Source organism: Giraffa tippelskirchi, chromosome 7 (genome assembly GCF_054371585.1).
Source record: "Giraffa tippelskirchi isolate mGirTip1 chromosome 7, T2T-mGirTip1v1.2.pri, whole genome shotgun sequence".
In the NCBI taxonomy this organism is placed as follows: Eukaryota; Metazoa; Chordata; class Mammalia; order Artiodactyla; family Giraffidae; genus Giraffa; species Giraffa tippelskirchi.
Window position 1 is genome coordinate 46611640 of NC_137281.1, and position 25740 is coordinate 46637379.

The following is a 25740-nucleotide window of genomic DNA, read 5'->3' on the forward strand; positions in this document are numbered from 1 at the left end:
ACCTGGACAGGACTCTGGCCTTTGTCCCTGGAGTCTCCAGGGCCCAGGGAAGCCTCCTGAGCGGGGCTGAGTGGTGGGAGCTGATCAGGTTTGCATTTTGAGAAGATGGTCCTGGGGGACAGGTGTACGGGGACAGGGCCACGAAGAGGTGACATCCAGACATAGGCACAGCGGAGGGTGAGGCCATGTCTAGGAGAAGCAGGCGCCCCCCAGCTCTCCGGACTGAGCCTGAGCCTCCAGGATGGGTGGAGAAGCCCCCCACCATGTCCAAAGGTCTGGGTGTTGGTAGAATGGTCTGAGTCAAGGGCGCTTACTCATGAAAAGCTGTTCTTCCCAGTGCCCTGCCCCTCTCTCTGCTTGGTGGTGGAGAGGGGGGCAGGGCAGCTGCAGGGAGGTCCCTGGGAGGAGGGGAACAGCTTGCTCCAGGGACCACAGTGGACATCACCTGCCATGGGAGCCCTGTGTGTGAGTGTGCACGTGAGGGGGTGCACACGGGGCAGGTAAGTATGTGTGCAAGGCTGTGAAAACCAGGTAGAAGGAGGATGTGTGATCTCCCCGACTGTCCCTAGGGCAGCTGCCCAGGACACTCGTAGAGAAGCCATGTGACCCATCTATACATCCACACTCTGACGGCCACAGCAGTGCATGTTGTACTGGATCCCACCTACACGTCCCAGCCCAGCTGCACGGCGACCCTGTGAGCACTTATGAAGGGTGACCCAGCTCACACATACATAGAAAAAGACTATCCCTGAATGCCTGTCTCCACACATAGACAAGGACTGTCCTGGCCACCTGTCACTGCACACAGACAAGGACTGTCCCTGGTCACCTGTCACTACACACAGACAAGGACTGTCCCTGGTCACCTGTCTCTACACACAGAAAAGGACTGTCCCTGGTCACCTGTCACTACACACAGACAAGGACTGTCCTGGCCACCTGTCACTGCACACAGACAAGGACTATCCCTGGTCACCTACCACTAGACACAGACAAGGACTGTCCCTGGTCACCTGTCTCTACACACAGACAAGGACTGTCCCTGGCCACCTGTCTCTACACACAGACAAGGACTGTCCCTGGCCACCTGTCACTACACACAGACAAGGACTGTCCCTGGCCACCTGTCACTACACACAGACAAGGACTGTCCCTGGCCACCTGTCACTACACACAGACAAGGACTGTCCCTGATCGCCTGTCACTACACACAGACAAGGACTGTCCCTGGCCACCTGTCATTATACACAGACAAGGACTGTCCCTGGCCACCTGTCACTACACACAGACAAGGACTGTCCCTGGCCACCTGTCACTACAAACAGACAAGGACTGTCCTTGGCCACCTGTCAGTACACACAGACAAGGACTGTCCCTAGTCACCTGTCTCTACACACAGACAAGGACTATCCCTTGCTGCCTATCACTACACACAGACAAGGGCTGTTCCTAGTCACCTGTCTCTACACACAGACAAGGACTGTCCCTGGCAACCTGGCACTACACACAGACAAGAACTGTCCCAGGGCACTTGTCACCACCACCTGCATGGACTGTCCCAGGAAACCTGTCACTGCACACAGATAAGGACTGTCCCAGGACACTTGTTACCATCTGCATGGATTGTCCCAGGATGTCTGTCACTACCATCTATAAGGATTGTCCCAGGATGCCTGTCACTACCGTCTGTAAGGACTTTCCCAGGATGCCTCTCACTTCACACCTGTGTGGCTTTGTCATAGGAGAGCCTCATTCGGGGTGTCAGGCACCCAGGTGGAATCTCGGCCCACAGGCCCCTCAGCTGCAGTACATTGTGTGGTTTCTTGGAGCCTCGGTTTCCTCTCTGTTAATGTGAAAACGCCTTTTTGAAATCCCCACAGCTCCTGGACCCGCTGATCAGCATGGCCCTGGGGGCTTCAGAGTGGAGGGAACAGGTCAGGGTGGTCATGAGGTCCTGGGCCTGACCCCGTGTTCAGGAGGCTTTTCTCTGAGTCTCAAAGTGGCTGAGGTCCCTTCATTGCCATCCGGACCCCTTTCTGGCTGATAATCCTCATGTCACACAGAACATCAGCCCAGTTAGGCTCCTGGTTCAGGAGGTTATTAGGGGAGACTCTTGGCCTCTGAAGGGTGTGCCTCCGGACATGGGGTGTGATTTGAAAGGTAGCGGGTCACCAACCGGTAGGGCCCGGCCTCGCCATCTTCCTTCCCAGGCCTGCCAGCCCAGCTGGGTCGGGGTCAGCAAGGGAGAAGCTGTCCTGCCCGCTTGTAGGGGTGGGGCCCCCAGGTGAACAGATCACCACGCCTGGGAAGAAGGGAAGGACCCTTTTAGTTAGCACTGCCGCAGGCTGGCCCCGTGTTTCTGAGGTCCGTCCATGTTGTCACATGTGTCACTGCTTTCCTTTTTTTTAATGACTGAGATTCAGTGACTCAGATCTGCATATTTTATGTCCATCATCAGTCAATGGATGCTGGGCTGCTTCACCTTTGGTGAGAGTGGATAATCTGGAGTGAACCTTCCCAAGCATCTTCTTGGGTGGGTGTGTTTTCAGTTCTCTTGGGGTCACTCCTGGGACAGCATCTACTGTGCTGAGCAGTCATCAATTCAAGTCACTGTCCTCCAGGTTTCAAGGAATGAATTCACATGAAAAGCCTCCTGCCCTGGTCACCTGGCTTCCCTGCATCACGTCCCCGGGTCAGCTCACCCCTTCCACAGGTGACCACACCCTGGCCTGGAGGTGGGGGTGGGGAGCACGCAGTTGTCCAAGTCACCGGCTGGCAGGATGCCCCGCCAGGAGCCTGAGGGTGGTTGGGACAGCAGGGCTCGTCTGCCCACAAGCTGTCCTTGTGTTTGGCTCTACAAACACTTACTGAATCTCCCTGGCACCTGCGTCCCAGGTCCTTGGCATGAACAAGATTCTGCACCTGTTTTCTGGCTTCATTCTCCCCAGCCCCCCAAACTCAGAGGAAGTAGTTTGGGGCCACCATGTGTCAACCAGAGAGCCCCCCTCCAGGGACAGAGCCAGACTGCCAGTGGCTTCGAGACCACATGGCCCTCCCCCTAAATGTTCGCCCCAACCCACCCGCCTTGCTGTGTCACCAGCACCCCAGGGACTAGAGGGTCCCTCTGCCTGTGTGTCCTGCCCACATCAACATGGCTCCCACCATCCCGCTCCAACCCACCTAGCAGTCCCCTCTGCTCTGAGTGCCCCCCATCCCCGCCCCCACCTGTGGCCCCACAGCCCTCAGCGCCCTCTCTTCTTTGCACAATACTACGTTTCCTCCCCAGGAGGTCAGCTCTGAGAGGGCAGGACTTCTGTCTGTTGGCCCTGCTGCCCAGCCCAGACACACAGGAGGCCCAGGAGGGCAGGAATGTGTGTCACCTGTGAGTGCCCCATCTCCAGGCGGTGATGCCAGGGTCACGGCTGCAGGGACGCCCTCGCTGGGTGCTGGGAGATCACTGTTTGAACAGCAGGGCCCGCCTGCCTGCAAGCTGTCGCTGTATTTGGTTCCACAAACAGCTATCTCATCTGCTCTCCAGCCCTGGAGTCAGGTCGTGCGTCTTGCCTTCGTGGGGGCACGGAGGGATGGACAGCCAGGGTCCTGCCTATGTGGGGGAGTGTAGGGAGGCAGCCAGGGTCGTGTCTGCATGGGAGCACAGAGGAGGCAGCCAGGGTTCTGCAGGGCCGTTCGCTGAAACCTGACCCCACTCACTCCCAAACAAAGGCTCCTTGAGGGCCCACTCCAGGGGCAGCTCGGAGACAGGAGAGGGCACAGCCCCGACTGCTGTGGCCAGGACACCCCAAACTCCAAGCACAGACCACCAGGTGCCGGCTCTCAGATACTGCTCCTCCATCTGGCTGCCCAGGACTGGGGACTCCTCAAGCATAAGGAGCCCATGTGGCGGGGCCAGAGCCCCGGTCCTGCAGGAAGAATTATGGAAGGCTTCAGGGTGGAGGGGTCAGGACAGGCCCCTGAGAATGGAGACCCCACAGAACTGGGCTTGGGGCAGAGGAGGGGAGGGTGGTGGAGGTCACCCTGGGTCACCTTTGCTTCAGTCTCCCCAGCTGAGATGTCCCTCCCCACCCCCCTGGAGCCACTAAGAAATTAGGTGTTTCCTTCCCAGCATGCCAGGGAGGCTGAGGCTTTGGGGTCACCGCTGAGCCTGGACGGGACCAGGTTGGCACCTGGTGGTGTGCCCATCTCCCATCAGCTGACACAGCTGCTGTCCCCCTGGGCATCCCAGCTGTCACCTCACGGGGGGCAGGGGACCAGGTAGGGAGGTCCCTGGAGAAGGATAGGTGGACCCGCCACTCCCCCAGCCTGTCTGGACACGGTGGAATTCGAATACTCAGGTGCTGATGAGGGTATGTGAAATAATTATATTCCATTTTTCTGCACATCCATGTAGCTCTCGATGTATGGCAGAAATTTGGTTCTTCGTTCTTCCTCTGAGCTCCCTGCTGGTGGGGGTGGGGTGGGACTGATGGAACCCACACGACCCTCAGCTGCACAGGGGCTGGGGGGCCTGCGTTCTGACTCCAGAGGCACCGGCCACCCCCCACCCTGCTCACATCTGCCCACAGGTGCCCCTTCCAGGATGACCCTCCTTTCCAACTGTTGTTTCCTTCCCGGATGAAGCCCAGGAGGCTGACCCCAGGGTAGGGATCACTGCTGCCTGGCACAGTGCACGCCCAGCGGCTGTGAGGCACCAGCTCAGAGCTGGGTGACACTTAGATGAGATAAGCTGTTGGTGAGAACGTAGTTGGTTTAGGCGCTTGTTCCTTTGACAAATAGTGACTGAGGGCCTGCCATGTGTTGGCCACGATTCCGGAATCCAGCAGATGGACCCGCCTTGGTGTGGCTGCTACTCTTTGGGGAGAGATGGACAATAAACGAAGGGAACAAGGAATGGGCAGGGCCTGGGGCTGGGAGGTGGGGCCTGTCCTTGCCAGATGCAGCTTTTTTGAGTAGGTGACATTGAGCTGAGGCCTGGAAGGGAGGGAGCCAGGGGGCCACCAGGGCCCAGCTCTCTAACATAGGGGACAGCTGGTGCAAAGGCCCTGGGGCAGGAGTGTGCCTGGCACATTTGTGGGCCAGCAAGGTGGCCTTGCAGGTGGAGAGGAGAAGCACAAGGGGGAGGGCAAGGGGATGGAGGATGGCCTGGGAGCCGCCTGTGGGCCTGAGGGCTTCAGCTGGTGGAGGTGATGGCATAAACACTAAGGCATGAAAAAGTCGTGCATTTCCTGTGTGCCGGGGGTTTGCACTGAAGACTCATAGACCTGATCTGACGGGCATCCTGGCTTCCCCCAGGGGTCTGCCTGATGCTCCCTCACAACTGCACGGCAGTGGCCGGTTGGTCCCTGGGGGAGATCCCCACCCGGAGCTGTGCCTTTGTGGCCAGCAGCCAAAGCCTTCGTGCGGGAGCCCAGGGTGAGGGACCCAAAACCGGTCCTGCAGTTTCACCGGCTATTCTGTGGTCCCACCACTGATGGGTTTGGCGCTTGCTCCATCCCCCTGATTGAGCTGACTGCCTGCACTCCAGCTCCATCTGTCCCGAGGCCTGGGGGTCCATCATGCGGGAGGAGAGGAAGGAGAGTCGCTTGTCCCCTGAACCCTGTGCTGCCGGGAGAGGGTCAGAAGATGGACATTTCAGAGACTAGGAGGCCCCGTGGGCATCCTGAGGGGTTTGGCAACCAAGGGGGTGGAGCCAGAATAGCCCAGCACTGAGCCTGGTCGCCGCTCAGGTCAAGCCTGCTGGCTCCCTGGAAGCTTGCTGTGCTGGAGAGTTGCAGGTCTGAACTGCCTGAGCTCACGCACCTGCACCGCCTTGGGGTGTCCCCGGTCAAAGAGGAGCGAGAGAGTCCTGCACACCCTCCCCCAGCGCCGGGCACACAGAGGCCACCCACAGCCTGAGGGTGTGGTTGGGGTGAGGCCTGTGGACACAGAGAGGTTTTCCATCCAAGGCACCAGGGCCTCCTTAATCGCTTTGTTTTAAAATAAATGTCCTTGTGAAAATGTTCACACTGCCCGGGCAGAAGGTGTCATGGGACTTTGGGCACTCCCCATGGCCTCTGAGGCCACCAAATTCTCCCCACTTCTCCGCCTCGGGAAGGTCCCCTGAGGGGAACATGGAAGATGAGGGTGCAGCCCTGGATGAAGCGCTGTGGACTCCACGTGTGCCCCAGAGCTCAGGACAGGCTTGACCGAGCCTCCCTGGGTCAGAGGGGAAACCCCAGGGGCCAGCGGTGGCCTCGGTTTTCCCTGCCGTCAAATGGGGAGATGGCCTCAGAGCCTTCTCACAAACAGGAGGGGAGCCTCCGAGCAGAGCAGGAAGACGCCACGCCCCTCTGCCAAAAACCCCCAAGGCTGTTTTGACTCAGCAGGGCCCCACCCCCAGATCTCCTCGGGGTTCTGTGAGACCATGTGGTGGAATGAGTCAAAACATCCAGAAGGTTCCGCCGGGGAGGGAGGCATGGAGCCGGCTTCCCCCTCGCCTCCCCCAGAGCAGCTGCCACCGCGGCTGCACCAGCGCCGGCCCATCTGCCTGCCTGGGGCCGTCCAAGGCGGGGAGGAGGGGCTGGAAACAGACCCTCTGTCCACCAGGGACACAGCCCGTTCTCTAGGTCAGGGCTGAGGCCTGACGGGCAAGGCTGCTGCTGTGTGACTCCACCGCTGTGTGACCCCGGGCTGGCTCCTGCGCTCTCTGTGCCTCTCAGAAGCGGCACAGTGATTCCCTCTTGGGGCTGGTGTTGCATGTGGACACTCTGAACCTTGGACTTGATTGACCAGTGAGCTGGCCGGTGGTTTCTGCAGGACTGCCCCTTGTTGTAACTGCCGCACATGGCCTGTGTCACCTCTGAGGGGGTGGATCCTCTGTTCGCACAGAGAGGAGGTCACTGAGGTTTAAACTCCGAGGTGCAGCCCTCCCTGGGCAGATACAGCCTCCGGGGTGCAGAGTCCCTGCCCTTGACTCTGGTCATTGTATGGTCTTGCCGCAGACCTGGGGTGGGGGCTGTACCCGAGGGTTCCTACGGCCCTTTCCCTGTGGCCACCACCGTTCTGAAGTCCTGACCGGTGAGTCTGTGCTCCTCCCCACAGCCTGGCGGGCCCTCTGGACCACATGGGGCTGCCAAGGAGCCCTGCGGCTGGCTTTGCTCCTGGCTGCTCCTCAGCGAGCCCCAGGTGTGGAGACGTGGTCAGGTGGGCCAGCACGGGGCTCCCCACACCAGGCCCAGCTGCCCAGCACGCTGCAGGAGCTGCTATTAGACATGTCTTATGGCTCAAAGTGGCTAAAAGGCTCCAGAGAGAATGGCCTAGAATCTGGATGACCGATGGATGTTGAAACGGGCCCCCACTGGGCAAGGCTGAGGTACAGGCTCCCCAACAGCCTGCAGGGCAGGCCCTGACCCATGCCTCGGCCTCCAGCAGCTCAGGAAACTGCCCAGCTACACGCTGATGTTCAGCCTCGTGGCCTGCCTGGAAGGGGAGGCAGGAGGGAAGCGGTGGGCAGAGAGGCTGGCAGGAAAGCCCCAGTATGCTCATGCCGGTGCTGCAAGGCAGGATGAGCATTCTCCCTCTTCCAGGGGAAAATGCTGAGACCAAGCCAAGTGGAGAGACTCGTTCATAGCCTATGGCTAGGAACGGGGCAACACCCAACTCAAACCTGGAGACTATGCCTGCCCCTGGTCGCTTGTCTGGGAGGCTGGAAATCTGGAGGGAGTGGGTTGGGTCCGGGCAGCAGGGTGAGTTCAGGCCAGGCCTGTGCACATTTGCATGGTGGGGTCGGACCCACAGCCCTGCCCTTTCCAGCTGTTCACCCCGCGGTTACTGAACCTGTGAGTTGCCCCACCTGTAACATGGGTGTAATAACATGTTTTACATTTCACTGTTACTATTAAATAAGTGAAAAGCCTCATGGGGCTGTCGGAAGGATTAAATGAGCTAATAAACTGTGGATCACTTGGTACTTGCTGTTCCCCAGCCCTGCTCCGAGATTGGGACAGGATTCCGGGTGGGGACTGTGAGCTGGGACCCAGCTTTGGAAGGGGGGGACTGTGAGCTGGGACCCAGCTTTGGAAGGGGGTTGGCCCCTGGACTCTGGCCTGTCCATCTGTGGACTGTTGACCCATGTCTCAGAGAAGGCTGGTACAGGCAGCCCCCTGAGCAGGTGCCCACAGGCAGTAGGAGAGGCAGACTGTTCTCTGTTCTGGAGCACTGTTTGTGAACGTGGACTAGATCCTGGTACCTCCCCATTACTCCATCTGTGATGTGACTGGCAGACATGACGAATCAATCTGCACACTCCAGTGGCTGTGGCAGACATCACCAATCAATGTCAGGCAAACCTTTCCCTTTGAGCCCACCTGAGGCAGTGGCCAGAGAAGGCAATGACACCCCACTCCAGTACTCTTGCCTGGAAAATCCCATGGATGGAGGAGCCTGGTAGGCTACAGTCCATGGGGTCGCACAGAGTCAGACACGACTGAAGCGACTTAGCAGCAGCAGCAGAGGCAGTGGCATCATTCTCACAGAGATGCTCTGCTGCCCACCTCTGATGGGCCGGGTGGAAACCTACCACCACACCGGCTGGGCAGCTGTGAGGGCCAGCCAGCTCTGACCACCTCTGCTTCTGTAAGCCGTGTAACCTGGGAGGGGGTGGGGAGAGTATCTTTGGGAGGTGAGGGAGGGGGCACCCCAGGGCCCAGCAGCTCCAGCCCCTGGAGACGGCATGGCTCCCTAGCTTGGCCTTGGTGATATAGACAGTACAGTAAACACATCCTGGAAGTAGGGCTCCTCCTGGGTTCAAGTCTAGCCCCTCACGAGGGCTGGTGTGACCATGTGACACATCAGAGGGTCATCTCCCAAGCTAACCCCATGCATAGGAATAAAGACACCTCCTCTGCGAGCATCCCTGGATAAGGTTCACTCGGAGACTGTGTTTGGGCACCTCCTGCCTGCCTGCCCTGGGCCGGGTTCAGGGAAGCAAGCAGGAGAGGGCAGAGAAATTATAAACCGTGAAGGCTGTGGATGAGGAGCGCGGGTGATGGGTGGGCGAGGGGTGCTCCCAGGGGTGGCTTCCAGTCCTGGTGCTCAGGGTGCTGCCATGCAGCATTTGTCGGAACGGTATTCCCCTCCCCCAACCCCATGCAGGCCTTTCTGGAGGGGGTGCAGGCCTCCATCTCCAGCTGCCCCCCTCCCCCAGCAAAATATGGCCAAGACATGACGGGCCCCCTTAAGGCCCGTCCTTTCTCTCCAGTGATGGGGGGGTGGCTGGAGGAGGCGAGAGTGGGAAGGGGGAGGGCAGAAGGGCCTGCAGGAGGGGGCTCCTCCCTCTCTAGAGTGAGCTGGGAGCCCTGGCCGGCCCCCATCCAGGGTCCTTGGAGGAGGTGCCCACCCGGCAGCACCAGATCAGGGAATCCCGGCTGGCACCATGCCACCACCTCCTTGCCACCCTCATCTACCAGGAGCCAGACACAGCCCGGATCCTTGCCAACTGGGGGGAGGGCGTGCACTCGGCTTCGCCTACTCCCAGCCATCCTTTCTGCTGCCTGCGTGTAATTAACAGAGTAATTAAAAACAGGATGAGTTAATTGGTATTCATTTATGTGGCAGATGTTTTTAATTGAGGCAGGAAACAATTTACCTGTTTACATAAACAATGGCAAAAGCAGGCTTGTAAAACACATTTTTAAAAATATTTTCCTCCCCCTTCCTAAAAAGAAGAATTGAAATCACTCGGTCTCCCCTGCGCCTCCGTGTGAGAGCGGTAGGCCCCGCCTGGGAGGTGCGTGCCAAGAGGAAACATCTGCTTAAATGGTTTGCTTCCAGAGGACTCTGTTTGCCTTATATCCAGAGGAAAGAGGTTGTTCCCAGGTTGTGGGGACACCAGCTTAGAGGGATGCTTTTCCAGGGGGTCGCCGTGGTGTCATCCCAGGGCCTAAGGGGGCTCTGACCTCCTGGGTGGGTGGGCCAAGGCCAGGGAGACCACCCAGCAGGATGGGAGGCAGGGCTGGGAAATAGCTGGGGACCCCGTCCAGCCAAGCCAGGGGCTGCTCTGGGCAGGGAGGCGGGCTTCCTTTCCACCTGCATTGGTGGCAGCTCCATGTTCCTCCATCACGTGGTCAGCCTGGGGACTGTAGTGTTGGCCAGCAGGCCCTGTCTTCCTGGGGTCCGACCCTTTGGCCATTGTGGGGTGGAGTCCCCGGGTGGAAAAGCAGAGTTAGCCTCATAGAGGGCTCCAAGAAGGACCTCCAAGAAGCGAGTGCTCAGGGTGACTCCTGTCTATAGATTGGCACTCATTTGGCACTTGCTGTATGCCTGGCTGCTGTCTATGCTGGTTATTTCTCTTCAGCTCCTGTTAACCCTGGGGTCGGGGCTCATCTCCCCATTTCACAGGTGAGGAGCCTGAGGCTGGACTGAGCACACAGCCTCCAGGTCTCGTCGGAAGAACTCGCAGCTCGTGGAGCTGATGTCTAGGTGCTATGGCTGCCCCTTCCTTGCAAGTACACACGCCGAGGGTTATATTCACATGGAAATATCTAGAGGGGTCCACAGACCCGTCAACAGTGGTTATCATGGGTAGGGGCTGGGAGGTTGGGAGCGGGCCTTTCCCACGTGACTAAAACCCCTAGCTGGGCCAGCTGCCACGCTCACCACAGGACACGTTGCTGACTCTGAAAGTAGAAAATAATGGGGTTCCAGGAGTTGTGTGAGGTGACGAGGGTGAAACTCAACAAATGTACAGATCACTCTCTGCAGTGAAAACGGGCTGCGTGGGGCCCCAGAGGCTCCTGGCCCCCCCTGCAGGGGAGGGTCTGGGCCGTGCTATTGGGGTGACATATGATTGGAATTTCTGGAACATTTCGACGGTTCCTGGGGGCAAGAATATGGATTGTTTCGAATCCTTCAGGGAGAAGGGTCCTGGGAAGACGGCGCCCAGAGCTTGGCACCCAGAGCTCCACACCCAGGATGCCAGAGAGGCTAGGGCTTAGTCTTCTCCTTCCACACTGCCAGGCCTCTCTGGCATTGCTGTGGTTCAGTCATAAGAGTAACCGCAGGTATCTGAGGTGAGCAGTAGACAGAGTTGCTGCAGCCAAAGGTGCGGGTAGTATTCTCAGGAGCTCCTGGCCTGCACCAGTGCTGTGTGACCTCAGGTGCAGACCTCAACCTCTCTGAGCATCCGGGAAGGGAGGCAGTGATGGTCTCCCCAGTGTTGTGAGCTTTGACCACAATTATGACAATGACATAAATGTAAGCACCCCTGCAGCCTCCCCTCCCACCTTCACCGAGTTCTTTGCCAAAAGAAGCACAAGTTTCTCAGGGGCCCCAGCCCTGCCCATGAAGACAGAGGCCGGAGGATAGGGGGGTCTGGGGCCCAGGGCTGCTGCCCCTGCAGCGATGAGATCTCTCCTAGGCCAGTCTTGGTCGCTGGGTGTGCGGGTCGCGAGGGCCCTGGGCAGGGCCTTCCATGTCCAGGAACTGAGAGTGCAGAAGAGGGGTTGGGTGTCTCTGGGTGTCTTGCCAGATCCACGGGAGTCCTGCAGTGGGCACCGAGACACGCCACATCGGGCTGACACTCATCACAGCTGAGCTGAGCCAGCTCTCAGGTCATCCTTATGAAAGCAAGGCATGAGAGTAGGAGATGCCCCTGGTCCCCTGAGCAAAGCCTGCCCAGACCACTTCCTCAGCTCCAACCTCAAACCTGCTCCAGCTGGTGCCTGTCACCACTTGAGGTCCCTCCGGTGTATGGGCAGCATCCTGCATTGATGTCTCCCATCATGGGTCACCAGAGCCTTCACTGGCCGTGTGTGCTGAGGGCGGCTGTTCTATGGCTCGGGGCTGGTGGGAGGATCATCTCGCTCTCAGGGATGCGCTCAGAGGGGCGTGCGTGCGGGGTAAACCACCAGCCCTAAATACTGCTTAGCGTTCACAGGAGCAGCGCAGTGAGTTTATATTTTGGCAACATTCCTCTGGGGAGTTGAAGATGACATGCAGCCAGTCTGCATGCTTTCCAACAATGAAAATGCTCTGGGACTCAGGTCAGCCTTCCGTGGTGCCTCGATGCCAGCAGGGGAACCCCTAACCATGCGGTCTGGGTCTCCAGAGCCCCCAGCCTCCCCAACCGCTGCCCACCTTCGTGCACGGAGTTCCCGCTGCCCCGACTTCCCCAAGCTGTGCCTCTGCCAGATGCCCTTCCTGGCTTCAGGCATGCACACAGGTGCAGGTTCTCCTCCTCTCAGGAACCTCCCTGACTCCCGAGCACCCGATCCAGATGTGTGAGCGCCAACGCGGGACTTTCCGCTTCATGCTAATCTGAGCACCGATTAGCCTCAGAGGCGTCCTGGCCAAGCAGTTCCTTGAGTTTTGTCAATTCCTTCTTGAAAACAAGTGATCTGGATGAGTGTATCTGTTTAAGTGAAACTTTGTAGTTGTCTGTCTTGGTCAGAGTTGGGGTGGGCACAGTGCTGGTGGGCAGCAGGCAGTTTAAGGATAAATCAGGAATTAAAAGTGCCGCTGGTACAAGAGGCAGGCAGAGAGGAGGGGGTCCTGCTGCCCCTCCCCAGGGTCATTCTGTTTCCTTCCAGAGACACTTTGTACATATTGGATCATCTTGTATTTCAGGGGCTCCTGAAGTCTTTTGGGGGGTCGCACCCCTCCCCCAGCAAATGTGCGTGCCCACACTCTGCCCCGTGTTGCCACAACCCCTCGGGGGACACATCTTCTGTTTAGACTAAGTGTAGGTGGTCCTTGGCTCTAGGAAGACTTCCCCCCAAGCACCGGGGCACCTCCTGAGGTCTCAGGGTCCCCCACCCCTCACATCCCTGCCAGGTGTGTATGTGAGCGAAGCAGAGAGCTGGCTTAACAGGCGCTGGCCTGATCCTGACAATGACGTTGGCCTGAGTGTACAGTTGAGGAGACTCAGAGGAGGAAGCCTGGCCAAGGCCACCCGAGTGTGAGGCCACGGCTGGACTCAGGCCTGCCCGACCCCAAAGCTGGGCTTTCCTCACTGCTGCTCAACCTCGTGGGCTGGCCTGTGTGTCCACCACCCCCACTGCCATGAGTTCCAGGAGGGGGCTCTGTGTCATGCTTCAGTCAGGATGTCACTGCCCCCCACTCATCCACCTATCCATCCACCATCCACCCACCTCCCGCTCAGCCACACGTGACTCTCTCTGTCCACGTGCCCACACCCCTCAAGCCCACCCAGGCTCCACCGTGTTTCTTGTCACAGCCCATTCACACTCGCTGGGTGTGCCAGCCTGCAGCTGAGTCACGCCTCGTTGGTGGCAGGTGTGCATGGGGGGACAGGAGAGGACCCTGGAGTGCTGGGCCCAGGTGCTGGGAAAGGAGGGCCCTCCCCTCCACTGGCACCCCCCCCCCACACACACACACGGCGGGCGGCCCAGATGGTGGGTGCCCCCCCAGCTCTCAGGAGCCGCTCTTGGCAGCATAGCCCCAGCAGCTGGGTGAGGAATGTGCTCCCTCCATGCGCCAGCCGCGGGGCTAGCAGGGGACATCTGGATCACGTTTGTGGCCGGCAGAGAGCAGGGAGGGTTTCCATTCCAGCCGCTAAGCGCGCTCCACCCTCCCCACCTCGGAACTCTGCTCAGAGCCAGGGTGTCCCAGACCCAGCTACACAATCATCCCAGCTCGGCTGAGAAGGAAGTCCCGCCCCTGCCCCACTTGTTTGGAGCATCTGTACGTGGCTGCAGCTCTGGGCTTCTCAGCCCAACCAAACCCTCAGACCCCTTCTGTAAACACAGGCACAGACATAATGGCTCTGACTGGCCTTCTACCAGGAGCTGTGGTCACCTTTCGTTTCTTGTCATTTTTCTGCATGTATGTTCATTTGTAAGATGGAGTTACATGTGTTTCTACTTCTTTTGATTTTTCTTTATTTGAAGTACAACACACAGAAAAGTGTTGTGTGCATGAAGGTTCAGAATGTGCAGCTAACAGACAACATTCCCTGACCTGCCTCAGGCCCTGAGCCCCCCTCCCTGGTCACTGCCTGTCGCGGGCCCACCACCCTGACTGTAATGCCATGTTCTGAACTTCCTGTAAGTGGAGACACGTGGCCCATCCTCTTTGGGATCTGGTGTCATTCACTCAGCCACATGTTGGTGACATTTGACAAGTTGGTGCGTGGAGTTGTGTGTGTGCTTTTTCCTTTCCTTGCTGTGTAGTAGTCTGCTGTGTGGATCTGCCCCTTGACCTCCTGATGGACCTCTGTGACAGTGGCCAGTGAGTATTCTTGTCCTTTACTGCCGATGCTTGGCTCTTTCCTCTTCTTTGATTCCCTGCCTCAGAGCAAGCCGCTGAGCCATGGGTGTGTAATATTTCAGGCTGGTGGGTGCTGAAAAGCAGTTTCCAAAGTGAAGGTACCCACCATGTGATTTCAGGCTCCGTAGTGTCCTACTGGGTGGCTCATCTGGGCAGTCCCGGCAGGGCTTGCTCTGGGGTTGAGGTCGGCAGCTCTGCCGAGTGTGGCCGGGCCCTCACACTCCTGGATCCTCTGCTGCGACAGCTGGGCCAACTCACCCAAGTGAGCCTTCCCATCCAGCAAGCTCAGCAGGACAGCCAGAGGTACTGACTGCCTCATGTCCAGCTCAGAGCTGACTGCCATCACTCCTGCCTCATCCTAATGGCCAGAGCAAGTCCCTGGCCAGCCTGGATCCAAGGGCAGGGAATTGAGCCCATCTCTGGGTGGGAAGAGCTGCAGTCATATTGGAAGGGGTGTGTGTGGTTGGGGGGAGAGGGATGGAACTGAGGCCATTTTGTGATGCGTCCACCCCCAGGTGGAGGGTGTCTTAAGCTGCCATAACCGAACTTTACTGCTGATGGGTAGGCTCAGAATAGCTCCTTGGTCCCCACCCCCTACACATGGGGGAGCTACCCACTGAGGCCACTGGGCAAGGGTCAGCTCCTGATCCAAGCTCCACCCAGGCTCCCGCCACAGCCTCCAAGCCAACGGGCCAGTGTCCCAGACGGCACAAAGGCAGGCGGGGCCTCTCCGGCTTTCTCACAGGCTGGTCAGCACACCTGTGTGCATCATCTTGCTGACCACCAGGTGTTGGCGCTGGTCTGGGCTTTGCAGTGCACAGAACGATGAGGCCCATGTCCTCGGGGAGACAGGACCCGCACAGAACGCAATGGCAGGTGCTGACAAGTGCTCCCCAAGAAATTAAGTGGGTGCAGCAGCAGGAAGGACAGGGGTCCTCTGAGGGGGGGCATTTGGGCTTGATCCTGAGTGAGGAGGGAACAGCCTTGAGGAGTGCAGGGGAGCCTCCGTCCCAGCAGGTGGAGACGCCCTGCGGCTGCCCGGGAGAGTCTAGCCAGGCCTCCCAGCCTGGAGGCACAGTCAGGTCAGGAGAGGATGGGCCCCTCCTGAGGGGACCCTGGGCTGGAGGATGGTGGTAAGACTGAGTCTGGCTCGCTTTCACTGCACTTTGGTGGCATCTCGGTGGTAGAAGGGATCTTCCTATCCGGGCAGGTGGCTCCCTCCCAGCACTGGCGGGATTTGCAATCCCTTGCTGGTGTGGGGGGTAGCCCAGCCACCGTGGTGTCCCCTTGGGCTGCGAGGGTCTTCCCTGTGCAGCAGAACATCCTCTTGTGGACCCTCCTGGCCACCCCTCTGGGCAGGCTCTGAGGGTCCTCAGTGAGGACCCTGCCTGCGCCCAGCAGCATCGTCAGCTGGAGCGCTGGACACGCATGGGAGTGCCGCATGACAGCCATGTGACCCAGGCTTGCATCCTGTGAGCCTCAGTTCCCTGTCTATAACCCAGGTCTTACACGTCTGAGCTTTGTCAGGATGAAGGTTCTCAGCACCCAGGCATATACACCGCTCTCGGCAGAAGGCAGCCCATCTCAATCAGAGCTGGGCCCCGCTCAGCATCCAGGTCTTTTAGAGGAGCCTCTCACTGGCTCGTCCCGTCCCTCTGTGCCTCTGCAGCGGCTCTGTTCTTGTCCCCATCTCACAAGTGAGAAAACTGAGTCCCGGGTTGAAAAGTCAGTGACATTTAGGCCAAGAGGCTGAGACAGGGTGGAGGGAAGCCAGTCAGAACCTCTCTGTTCGTAGGCGCCATGGTAGCCTTTCCCCTTCTGGTCCCTTGTCTAAGACTACTCCCATCACCTCCCCCCGACCTTGAGAAGCAGGAGTTACGGGCCCGTTTTATCAATGGGTAAACTGAGGCTTGGGGCCATGCTGAGGTGATTTCCCCTGTTCACAATCTGTCACAAAGCTGGTTTCCTGGCTTCTGGTCCAGGGCTGTTGCCACAGTAACCGGCATCCTTGGTGTTGTAACCCACAGGCCCAGGGGATCATGGGGTCCCTTGGGGCAGGTGGACCAGGGTGGCCTAGCGCTGTGTAGCAGGAAGGGTGGCAGTGTTAATGGGCAGAGGAACAGCAGCCCACTCAGACCCCAGGACTGGGAAGGGCTGGGCAGAGGATCCAGGGGACGTGGCTGGAGCACTCGTGGGGGTGGGAGGGCCGCCCGGACCAAGGGAGGGAAACACTAATCCTTGTGTGTATTATCACTGATTCATCAGGCGACGGAGGCTGTGATTGAAACCAGATGTGGGCAGCGGCCCAAGTTCCAGTGTCTGGAACTCGTTAGGGCTGCGGCCCCCCTGAAAATTCTCATTGCTTTGCAGAGCATTGGGGATCAAAGACAAGCTGTCCCTGACCTTGGCCTTGGAGGGAGAGGGAGGGGTCAGCCTCCTGGTCAGACCCACCCATCTCGATGTGGGGGGTCAACCCCATGTCCTCAGGGCCCCCCGAGTCCCTCTGCCTGAGCCTGGGAGCCCTGTCCATTGGCGTCATAGGCCCTTCTGAGATACGGCTGCTTCCTGGGTTGCACACCTGGTTTTTCCCTCTATCCCCAACATACCCACTGGGAGGCTCCAGGAGAGTCCATGCCCCTCCTCGCCCCAGGAAGTTGGCCCTTGGTTGGGGAGATTGCCTGGCTTGCTCCAGACCCCACAAGGTACAGGAGTACAAGCCCCCATCCACCCTCCAAAAAGCCTTGAGGAGTAGGGAGGGTGTTCTGGGGGCAGGAGCTCCCCAAGCAGCGGTATGGAGGCTCAGGTGACGCCCCCCCAGAAATATCTGCCCCCACCCTCCCACTAGCCCCTGTATGTGCTGGCAGTGACCTGTCCCACCTTGCCCAGGCCACGCAGTGGGTGGTGTGCAGTGGTCAGTGGCTCAGAGAAGGTGAATCTGTCACCAGGGGTAGGGGTGGAGGGGTGTAGGGAGGTACTTGGGCTGGGCTGGCCTTCAGGAAAGACTTGCTGCACCACCTGCATCCTCCGTGTCGCTCATGACTTCCAAGGTTAGCCCGACAGTTACATGGCCAGAAACCTGCCTGGGACCATGTGAGAACAGTGTCCACCCCTCATGTGGACGCGGGAGGATCCCGTTGACGCTCAGAGCTCAGGAGGGCCACCTGCAAGCCAGGGGAGCTGGCTCCTACCTCCACGCGCTGTCACTGCCGGGGGACCACGCCTGTGCTGGAGCACACTGCACTGGGGTCTGAGGGCCCCATGGGGTCCACCCCTGACACTTGGGGGTGTCTTCCAGTGGGTCCTGCCCAGGAGGGACGCCCTGAAACTGCACCGTCCCTGAGTGCTGTGAGGCCTGCATCCCCTCAGACACATCCACCTTCTGTCTCTTCCACGAGTGTGGCGTCGGGCTTCTGGAGGTTCGGGGGCTGTCGTAGTTAGGAGGGGGCTCTGGAGCTCATGGCGGTGCTATAATAGAAGGCATAGAAAGAAAGAAAGGGAAAAAGGAGGAAATCTGTAGTCAGGGCTCTGCAGCCTCGCCGAGCTATGGTCTTAGAGGAAGCCTGACCTCTGCCCCCTCGATGTAACTGCTTCAGGGGGCGGCAGTGCCCACCTGGCCTGGGGCTTGGGCACATGGAGGAGCCTGGGAAGGTGCTGGCACTGAAGGCCATCGTGGAGGACATGGTGTGAGGCTGTGTGAGGCCCCGAGTGCCGCATGGGGAGCTGGGACACCGTGGGAGCCACAGTGGTCTCCGGACCCTAGAGGCCCCTTACTCTCTGCGACTCTGGGTGTCAGAGTCCCCATCTGTAAGCCCAGTAGTAGCAGCGTCTTCCTCCAGGACCTTGAGGGCTGCCGGGGGAGTCCCTGATCATGGTCAGGATCCTGGAAGCCCAGCTGTGGCCTTCACAGAGGGGCACCTCCCACGGGCATCTGTACCCTGCTCCAGGCAGAGTGTCTGCGGGCCAGGACGCCGTGATCCTCCTGGGAGAGTCTGGCCTGAGCAGGACAGAGTGTGCCCGGAGGCGCCGGGGACAGGTGGCCGCCTGCCCTTGCTCTGGACACTTGACACCAGCCCGCTGCTGTCCCTCCCCCCAGACCTTTGGAGGACGGGGACGGGGCTCCAGGGGACACCTGACCTGACCGGGGAGGTTCCCTCCAGTCTCTGGCTGATACGCTGGGCAGAGGAATCGGGGCTGTCCTCGGTGAAAGAGCGCCTGTGGGACTGGGAGGGAGGACCGTCCCACCGTCCGTGGGCCATCTCCCTGTCTATCTTCTTGGTCCTGACTCCACAGCATTTATGCAGCACCTGCTGTGTGCCTGGCCCTGCCCTGCACACTGTTTCACTGAGGAAGACAGTTGCATTCAGGCAAAGACGTGGGAGGTGAGGGCAGAGAGGGGACGGCCAGTCACAAAGGTCCCTGAGTGCGCTCAGGACGCCCGCCGAGGGACAGAGGCCACCTGGTAATGGTCTCAGGTGACGTGTCTTAGGGGTCAACTCGCCCCTCTGCCTCCAGGGAAGTCCAGCATTCAGCCCACCTTGGCAGGAGCTTCCAGACCTCAGCCTGCTCCCCAGCACGGGGTGGAGGCCAGGACGTCAGGGCCTAGGTCGCTGGTGCTCTGTCCTTGCCCCCACTTGTAGCTGTGGAGGCTGCAGCCAGGCAGTGTGCCCAGGGGCACCCGCTCACAGGGGCCGGGGAGCAGGGCCCCTCCTCGGGGTACAGAGCTCCCTGGAAGCTTCCACGGGCCTGGGGAGCCCTGCCTTCCTGCAGATCGGTGCCAAGAACGGGGTCTGGGCGTGTCACAGGTCACAGCCTGAGACTCCACAGAGAGTGGCCTCTGGGCCCTGGGCTTCCTCGTTGGCCGCCTCACAGGCTGGGGGCTGCATGGGGTGCTCAGGTTGAGGCCAGGCTCACAGTCAGGGCCCTGACCCCGTAGCGGGTTTACCTGTCGGTACTGGGCCCACTTGCCCACTTCCTGCTGCTTTTGTGAGGGTCAGATGAGGTGACGGCAGAGTCAGACCACGAGAGACCAAAGCAACCCCTGCTTCCGCAACAGCCCTGATGGGGGATGGGCTGTGCTGATGCTAAGGGCCCCCTCCTGTGGAGGGTTCTAGAACCCCAGGGCTGGGAGCGCAGGGCTGTGGCCAGTTCTCAGCTGGGCAGGGTGGGCTGGGAACACAAGCGGACAGAGACAATGATGGATGGGGTGGCTTGTTCCGGCACATTCCGTGTTCTTTCCCACCGGCTCCTCCCGGCCCTGGAGAGTGGCTTCCTCTGTCGACGGGTTAGTGACATTTAGTGGGAACTGGAGCCACTGTCTGGGAAATACACAGGGTCCCCAGGGGCCTGGGGAGCACCGCCCGGGTCTGGGAATGTTCTCGAGGGCTTGGAGCCAGGGCTGTGGGTGGGGCTGCGACCGAGCAGGCCGCCCCCTCTCACCCTCCAGCTCCTGCACCACAGCCGGACATCAGGACACTGGGGGGGGGGGGCCCACACTCCGGGATTCGGGGACGGACAGTTCAAAGAGGAGTGAATGAGGGAGCAGCAGGTCTCGGGTGGGTAGGACCCTGAGGCCACCTCCAGCCCCCTGTCAGCTATGTGAGCTCCGCGGGTCACCCTCTCTGCCTGTTTCCTGTCTGTCAGATGGAGCAGAGCCAGGCTGCCTCCCACGTTGTGGGAGGGTCAGACTCCTGGCTGGGCCCTCGGCACACCCCTGCCCCCTGAGCACACGGGGAGGGGACCCCGGGGGAGTGGCCGCCACCCCAAGAGTTCCCCCCAACACACAACAGCATAAGGGCAGCTGTTCTGGCCAAGGCACTGTGCGGACTCCAGAGGAACTGACAGGGACCCTGGTCACGGAGAAGCCCAGACGTGTCTTCTCCAATTCCGCCCCATCTCCCACTTTTTTCTCCATGGGGTCCTGTGGACACTATGGCCTCTGACTGCTGATGGGGCCAGCGGAGGCCCAGGGATGCCAAGGCCACCCCGATTTTCCCCCCTGGAGCTCTGACATCCAGGGAGAGCCCAGGGGTGGGAAGATGGTCCTTGCACTTAACCTGCCGCAGATTCAGGCTCTGAGACCCTTAACAAGACACTTGCCCTCCCCGAGCCTCAGTTTCCCCATCCACAAATGGGTCTAATGGGGGCCCCTGTGGAGACACAGTGAGTCCTCCCATAGGGCGTGGCATTCCAGGTCACAGTCATCCCTGGGACCCTCAGTGGGCACGCTGATGTGCATGGCACACGTGCCAAGCCCTTGCCTGGGAGCTGTTATTTATATGTTAATCTTATAAAAGTGAAGGAACTTAAAGCTAGACCTAGGTCCAGCTGCCAGGGCCCCCTCACTGACCTGCTAAGTCAGAGCTCCCTAAAAGGGGGCTTGTGCAGGGGATATCCTGATTTTGGGTGGGGGCGTCTGTGGGGCTGAGGGTCCCCAATGACTTCAGAGTCAGGAGTGGGGAAACAGACCCAGAGTGGGTGTGGGGGGACCATTCGAGCCAGGGAGGTGTCCCACGGACATGTCCGATGTCTCTCACAGGCAGGCACAGGGACTGACAGCTGTTTCTGGGGAGGGCATGAGGGTGCAACGAGAGGCTGCATGGACGTGCAGGGCACAGGACCCGGATCCCCCGGGGCTGGGACACCTGGGAGTGGATCCGGGAGAGTGGAGGACCTGAGAATAGGGGAGGGGAGAGAGCGGCCCCACGCGGCCGGCTCAGGCTTCTGGGTGGAGTCTGGACTTCACTGGGAGCTGTGCCCAGCCGACCACGCTGGCACCTTCGGGAATCTTCATGGAGGCGGGAGCTGCCCCCTTCCTGGCCTTCAGCACCCTGCAGTGGGCCCCTCCCTGGCCCCCACAACCTGGCCAGCTCCTGCTCACGCTGGTTTATGGGCTCAGGGTCCCCCCTGGGTGGCCCTATGGTGTGGCCAGATGGGCAGTCAGGTTGTGCCAGAGCCCTCGGGGGTCTTGGGCCTTGGAAGGGGCTGGGGGCTGGTCAGGAGGCTGACGCTCAGGAGACTGAGGCTGCCCATCTGGCAGTTTGTTAGCCATGTGCCCTCAGACCATGCAGGCTGGCAGACGGGCAGGCTTGGCTCCTCCACACGCAGCTCGGGGCTGCAGAGGTGGAGAGAGGGCAGTAATTAATAACAGCAATTAACAGCTGCCACCATGATGGTGCGACCATGGTGGGTGCCGTGCCCTCTGCTAAGCATGCTTCTCCATCTCCTTTGACCCATGCTGCACCCCGGGAGGTGGGTGACAAGTGTGCCCGTGTAGACACGAGGAGCCTGGCTTAGAGGTGGCCACTCATCCGGAGGGTGAGCCTCTAGCCCCCTCACACCCTACTGTCCTCGCTTGGACAGCCCTGAGGTGGGTGAGCATCCGGGGTGAGCTGTGGTTGCATCCACAGTCCTCCATGTCGGCCCACCTTGGGGCTAGGGCAGCCAGGACCCGTGACCTTCCCCCTCCAGGCACTGAGCAGGGAGCCCCCTCCTCTCAGAGGGCTGCCCAGCGGGGACCTCACTCTCAGGTCCTGCCCCAGCCTCCGGCATGTGCATGGCTGGCCTTCTGGAAGTGCCAGCCCAGCCAGAGACCCTGGCGGGGTGGTATGGTCAGGAAGCAGGGTCATCTCAGAGGGGATCACGTTCCGGGGGAGCCAAAGACCCTCACATAGGGCACCTCTTCTGAGGACGTGAGGTCAGAGCTGAAGCCCCAGGAGGGAAGGAGAATTGGGGGGAGGCAGGCGCTCGGAACCGGGGCTCTGGGTGTAGGGGTGGGCAAGGAAATGGGTGTGGTGAGAGAAGGGCTGAGGGTAGGCCCCTGTGGAGCCCCACGTGCATTGGAAGCTGCTGAGGGTTTCAGGTGGCAGAGGCAATGCCTGTGCACACCCTCGCGGGCTCCCTACTGCCCACCAGCTTCGTCTGGGTTCTTTGCACGACTAGAGAGAGGCCCGTGTGCTCCCTCCGGGCTTTGTGCTCTGTTCCTCGCCATCTTCATACCACCTTTGCTCTTCCCTGAGGGCCTCTGTCACGCTCTGCTTTGGGTCTGGGCCGAGGGCAACCTCAAGAGCAGGGTCCCAGCACTCGCTTTGCTTCATAAACCATTTCTGATTGCACTGAGATCTCACCATCACCCATTACAGAGGAGTAGAAAGGCCCAGAGAAGTGTAGTGACTTGCCCTATGTCACACAGCCAGCAGGCAATAGAGCCAGTCTCAAACAAGATTCAACATACGTGAGGCTTCCTGCACCCGTGGCCCCACCGTGTGCAGCCCAGGGACCCAAGGCCCAGCGTGGGAGGTGGGGATGCAGCCCCTATCTGCAGCCTCCATCCACCCGGCTTTGATTCCTCTCCTGTAAGGAGAGTTTGCATTGATGCAAACCAGTCCTTGAAACCCTGTGAACTCGCATGCCCTGCAGGGACGCATACATGCTGTGTGCCCTAGGAAGATGGCTGCACCTCGCTGTGCCTGTAAAACGGGGCTGGAAGCAGCATTCCCCACGCTGGGTTTCCTGAGGATTACAGGAGCCATGACTCACCTGCCAAGTGCGTGCTTGCCTCCTCGATAGGTGGGCAGCCTGGGGCACCGCCCTCAGGGCCTGCAGACACCCGAGGGATGGGTGAGAGGCTCCGTGCAATGCAGGCACGCTTGGTCCACCCCTCCCCTATGCCCCCTGAGCTGGGGTCTCTGGTCTGCTCTACCCATGACATTCCAGTGAAGCCCCAGCGTGGAAGGGCTTGGAAAGGTTGAAACAGGTCGTGTCCCCAGCGTCCCAGCCTGGCGTCCTGAGTACCCTCCCTGGACAGCCTGCTGGTGGGACCGCCTGCCCCAGGGTGGCCTGGTCAGATGAAGGGCTGGCCAGGACAGGCAGGGCTGCACCCCGCAGGGGTGGCCCAGGGCCCATGGTGCTGGCCACGTTTGCCTTCTTTGGTTGTCACTGGAGACTGGCCGCCAGCCCTACAGCCAGGCATGGTGTTGACAGGCCCTCACAGCTGCGACGCACGTGTGCCCGGCCGTCAGCTCCTGACAGGCGGCGGCGGGGGGCAGGGCGCCCGGCATGGGGGGGACAGCTGAGGGCACAGCAGGTGCTGTGCGGCCCGGTGGCTGCGGGTGACCGGCTGCTTCCCCTACCATGGGGCCAGTGAGGAGGGGGCTTTCTGCTCCCACCCCAGGGGTCCCGGTGTGCTGCGGGCATCTCCTCCCAGTATGGAGGACGTGGGGGCAAGGAAGGAGGTCTGCTCAGTCTGGGACACAAACACTTTATTGTCACTGTCACCACCCATGGAGGCGGGCAGCCGAGATCACGTGGGACCCCTGGAGGAGGAGGGGAAGAAGTCAATGGGTTGACAGGTGTCCAGCCCAGCCCCGTCACCCCTGGTCCCCAGTGAGACCCCATCAGGATTAGCAGGATGGGCAGTGGCGGGGGTGGGGGTGGGCAGCACAGGCTGGGCCAGTTTGTAACAGGCAAGAACGCCCACCTGTAGTCATAGCCACCCTCCCAGGTCTCTGTGGTCGCCAGATGCTGGCTGACGCTAAGCTGGGGTGGCCCAGAGGCTCGCCCCCTCCCCCAGCTGAGAATACCTGGGCAGCTGCTGCCTCGGGTTCGTGTGGACGGTCAGTCACCCAGAGGCCTTTTCCCAGGGCCTGCTCTGTGGGCCCAGGGGCTCAGGGGAATGTCAGGCCAGGGTCTCTCCTTCCCATCTCCACCCTTTCTCCACACCCCTGACTCCTAGCAGAGCATCAGACTGGGCGGGAATCTTTGACACAGTGTCCAGGGCAGGACCTGCTGCTCTGTGAACTACACTTGGATGCCCAGGCCTAGAATGGCCTGAAATCGAATGTGTCCTTGGCCTGGCTGGTCCCAGGGGTCGCCTGGGCCAGGAAACGGTGAAAATACAGGTTCCCGCCTCCCAGTCTCCCTGGGGAAAACCCCCAGACATGCCTTTTAGCATCTGCTCTAGGATGGATAGTGCTAGGGCATCTCCGAGGGGGGCTTCTCCTAGGATCCTATTAGGAATGCAGAGTCTCAGGCCTGGCCCCACACCTGCCAAATCAGAAATGGGGGTGGGGAGAGCTGCTGACTGAGCAATTGGGGGCACCACAGCCTCAGGGGGTGCCCCCCGACTCCCTGGTCTGCAGTTGAGAAATCCCAAGCTCCCCAGGGCCACCCCCACAATGAGAACCCCAGGCCTGTTCTGGCTGCCCAGGTTCTCGAAGCTACGCCCTCCAGCGTACCTGAAATGGGCTGACTCTGCTGTCTGATCCCAGGTGGGTGGGATGCCAGCCACCTGTGAGCACACCTGGGGCTTCTCTGGGGTGGACTGTGGGCAGAGTGTCCCCCACCTGGGCTCCAGCTGCTTGGGGCCTCACCCAGGAACCAGGTGGGCCTGGGCAGTGCCAATCCCTCTACCCCTTGGTCTGATTCACCTGTTCTCTGTCTCTTTCTCCTGTCCCCCACCCCCGGTGGCGCCCACAGCAGACAGGAAGGAGAAGGCCACCGCGATGCCCGACTCCCCAGCCGAGGTGAAGACTCAACCCCGGGCCACGCCCCCCAGCATGCCACCCCCGCTGCCTGCTGCATCCCAGGGGGCCACACGACACCCCTCCTTCACGCCCCACACAAGTGAGTAACCCCAGGGTTGGGTCTCAAGGGGGCGGTGGGGTAAGTCACCTCTGGGGGATCACTCGAGCCGTTTGAGGTCCGAACTTTCACCTGGACCTGTAAACGTCCTCTTGTTGGGCCTTTGAGAGGGAGGATCTCATTATGGTTCAGACCCCAGCTCTTCTACTTGGCAGCTGTGTGGCTTTGGGCAAAGTTCTCAACCTCTCTGGGCCTGGCGTTTCTCATTGGGAAAGCAGGGGTGGCCATGGCCCTGCCTCACAGAGCTGCTGTGAGGACCAGTGAGTTAATAGTTCTCAGCGTGGTGGGCACACGGTAAGCCTTCCATCAAGGTTAGCTGCTATACTGGAGCTCAGAGAGGGACGAGGACTTCTCCATGGTCACACAGCAGACTACTTGCATGTGGGCGAATCCTGTTTGGCCTGCACCCCCTGGAGGGGCAGTTGGAGGCATCTCTGGCCTTGGGAGAGCTCTGCGGCCAGTCCTGAGCCAAGTGTGTGGGTGGACCAGGAACTGGGTCCACAGGGCCTTAGCTGCCTGCAACATGGTAGGCAAACCATACCCCAAGGTGGTGCCTCACTGACACTGGGCCATGGTTGAGCATCTTGGTGCACACAGCAGGTATAGGTGGGCTTGCAGAGTCCACAGCCACCCCTGAAGCCCTGGGCCTTTGAGTCGGAGCAGTTGGGAAGGAGACCCCTGGCTTGTGCTTGTGTGGGGGACAGTATTCCCTGTCCCTAAGATCGGGGGCTCAGCAATGTGTCCTAAGTGTTTCTGGGCGATCCACGTGCCTCCTCGTCCACATATTCAGAGGTCAGAAAGCCCCACACTGGGGCT

At 60.1% G+C, this 25740-nt stretch overlaps 1 protein-coding gene across 11 annotated transcripts in view; it reads left to right on the forward strand.

Annotated features, from left to right (window-relative positions):
* The window catches only part of CBFA2T3 (CBFA2/RUNX1 partner transcriptional co-repressor 3), a 77748-nt gene that overhangs the window by 32125 nt on the left and 19883 nt on the right, over nt 1-25740 (forward strand). For 6 of the 11 annotated variants that reach the window (XM_081511936.1, XM_081511938.1, XM_081511946.1 and 3 more), the window contains exon 2: nt 24760-24906. In XM_081511936.1, coding sequence (XP_081368062.1) covers nt 24760-24906 — 147 coding nt within the window. The remainder of the gene's footprint in view (nt 1-24759; nt 24907-25740) is intronic. The other 5 variants (XM_081511937.1, XM_081511939.1, XM_081511942.1 and 2 more) reach the window with 1 other exon arrangement.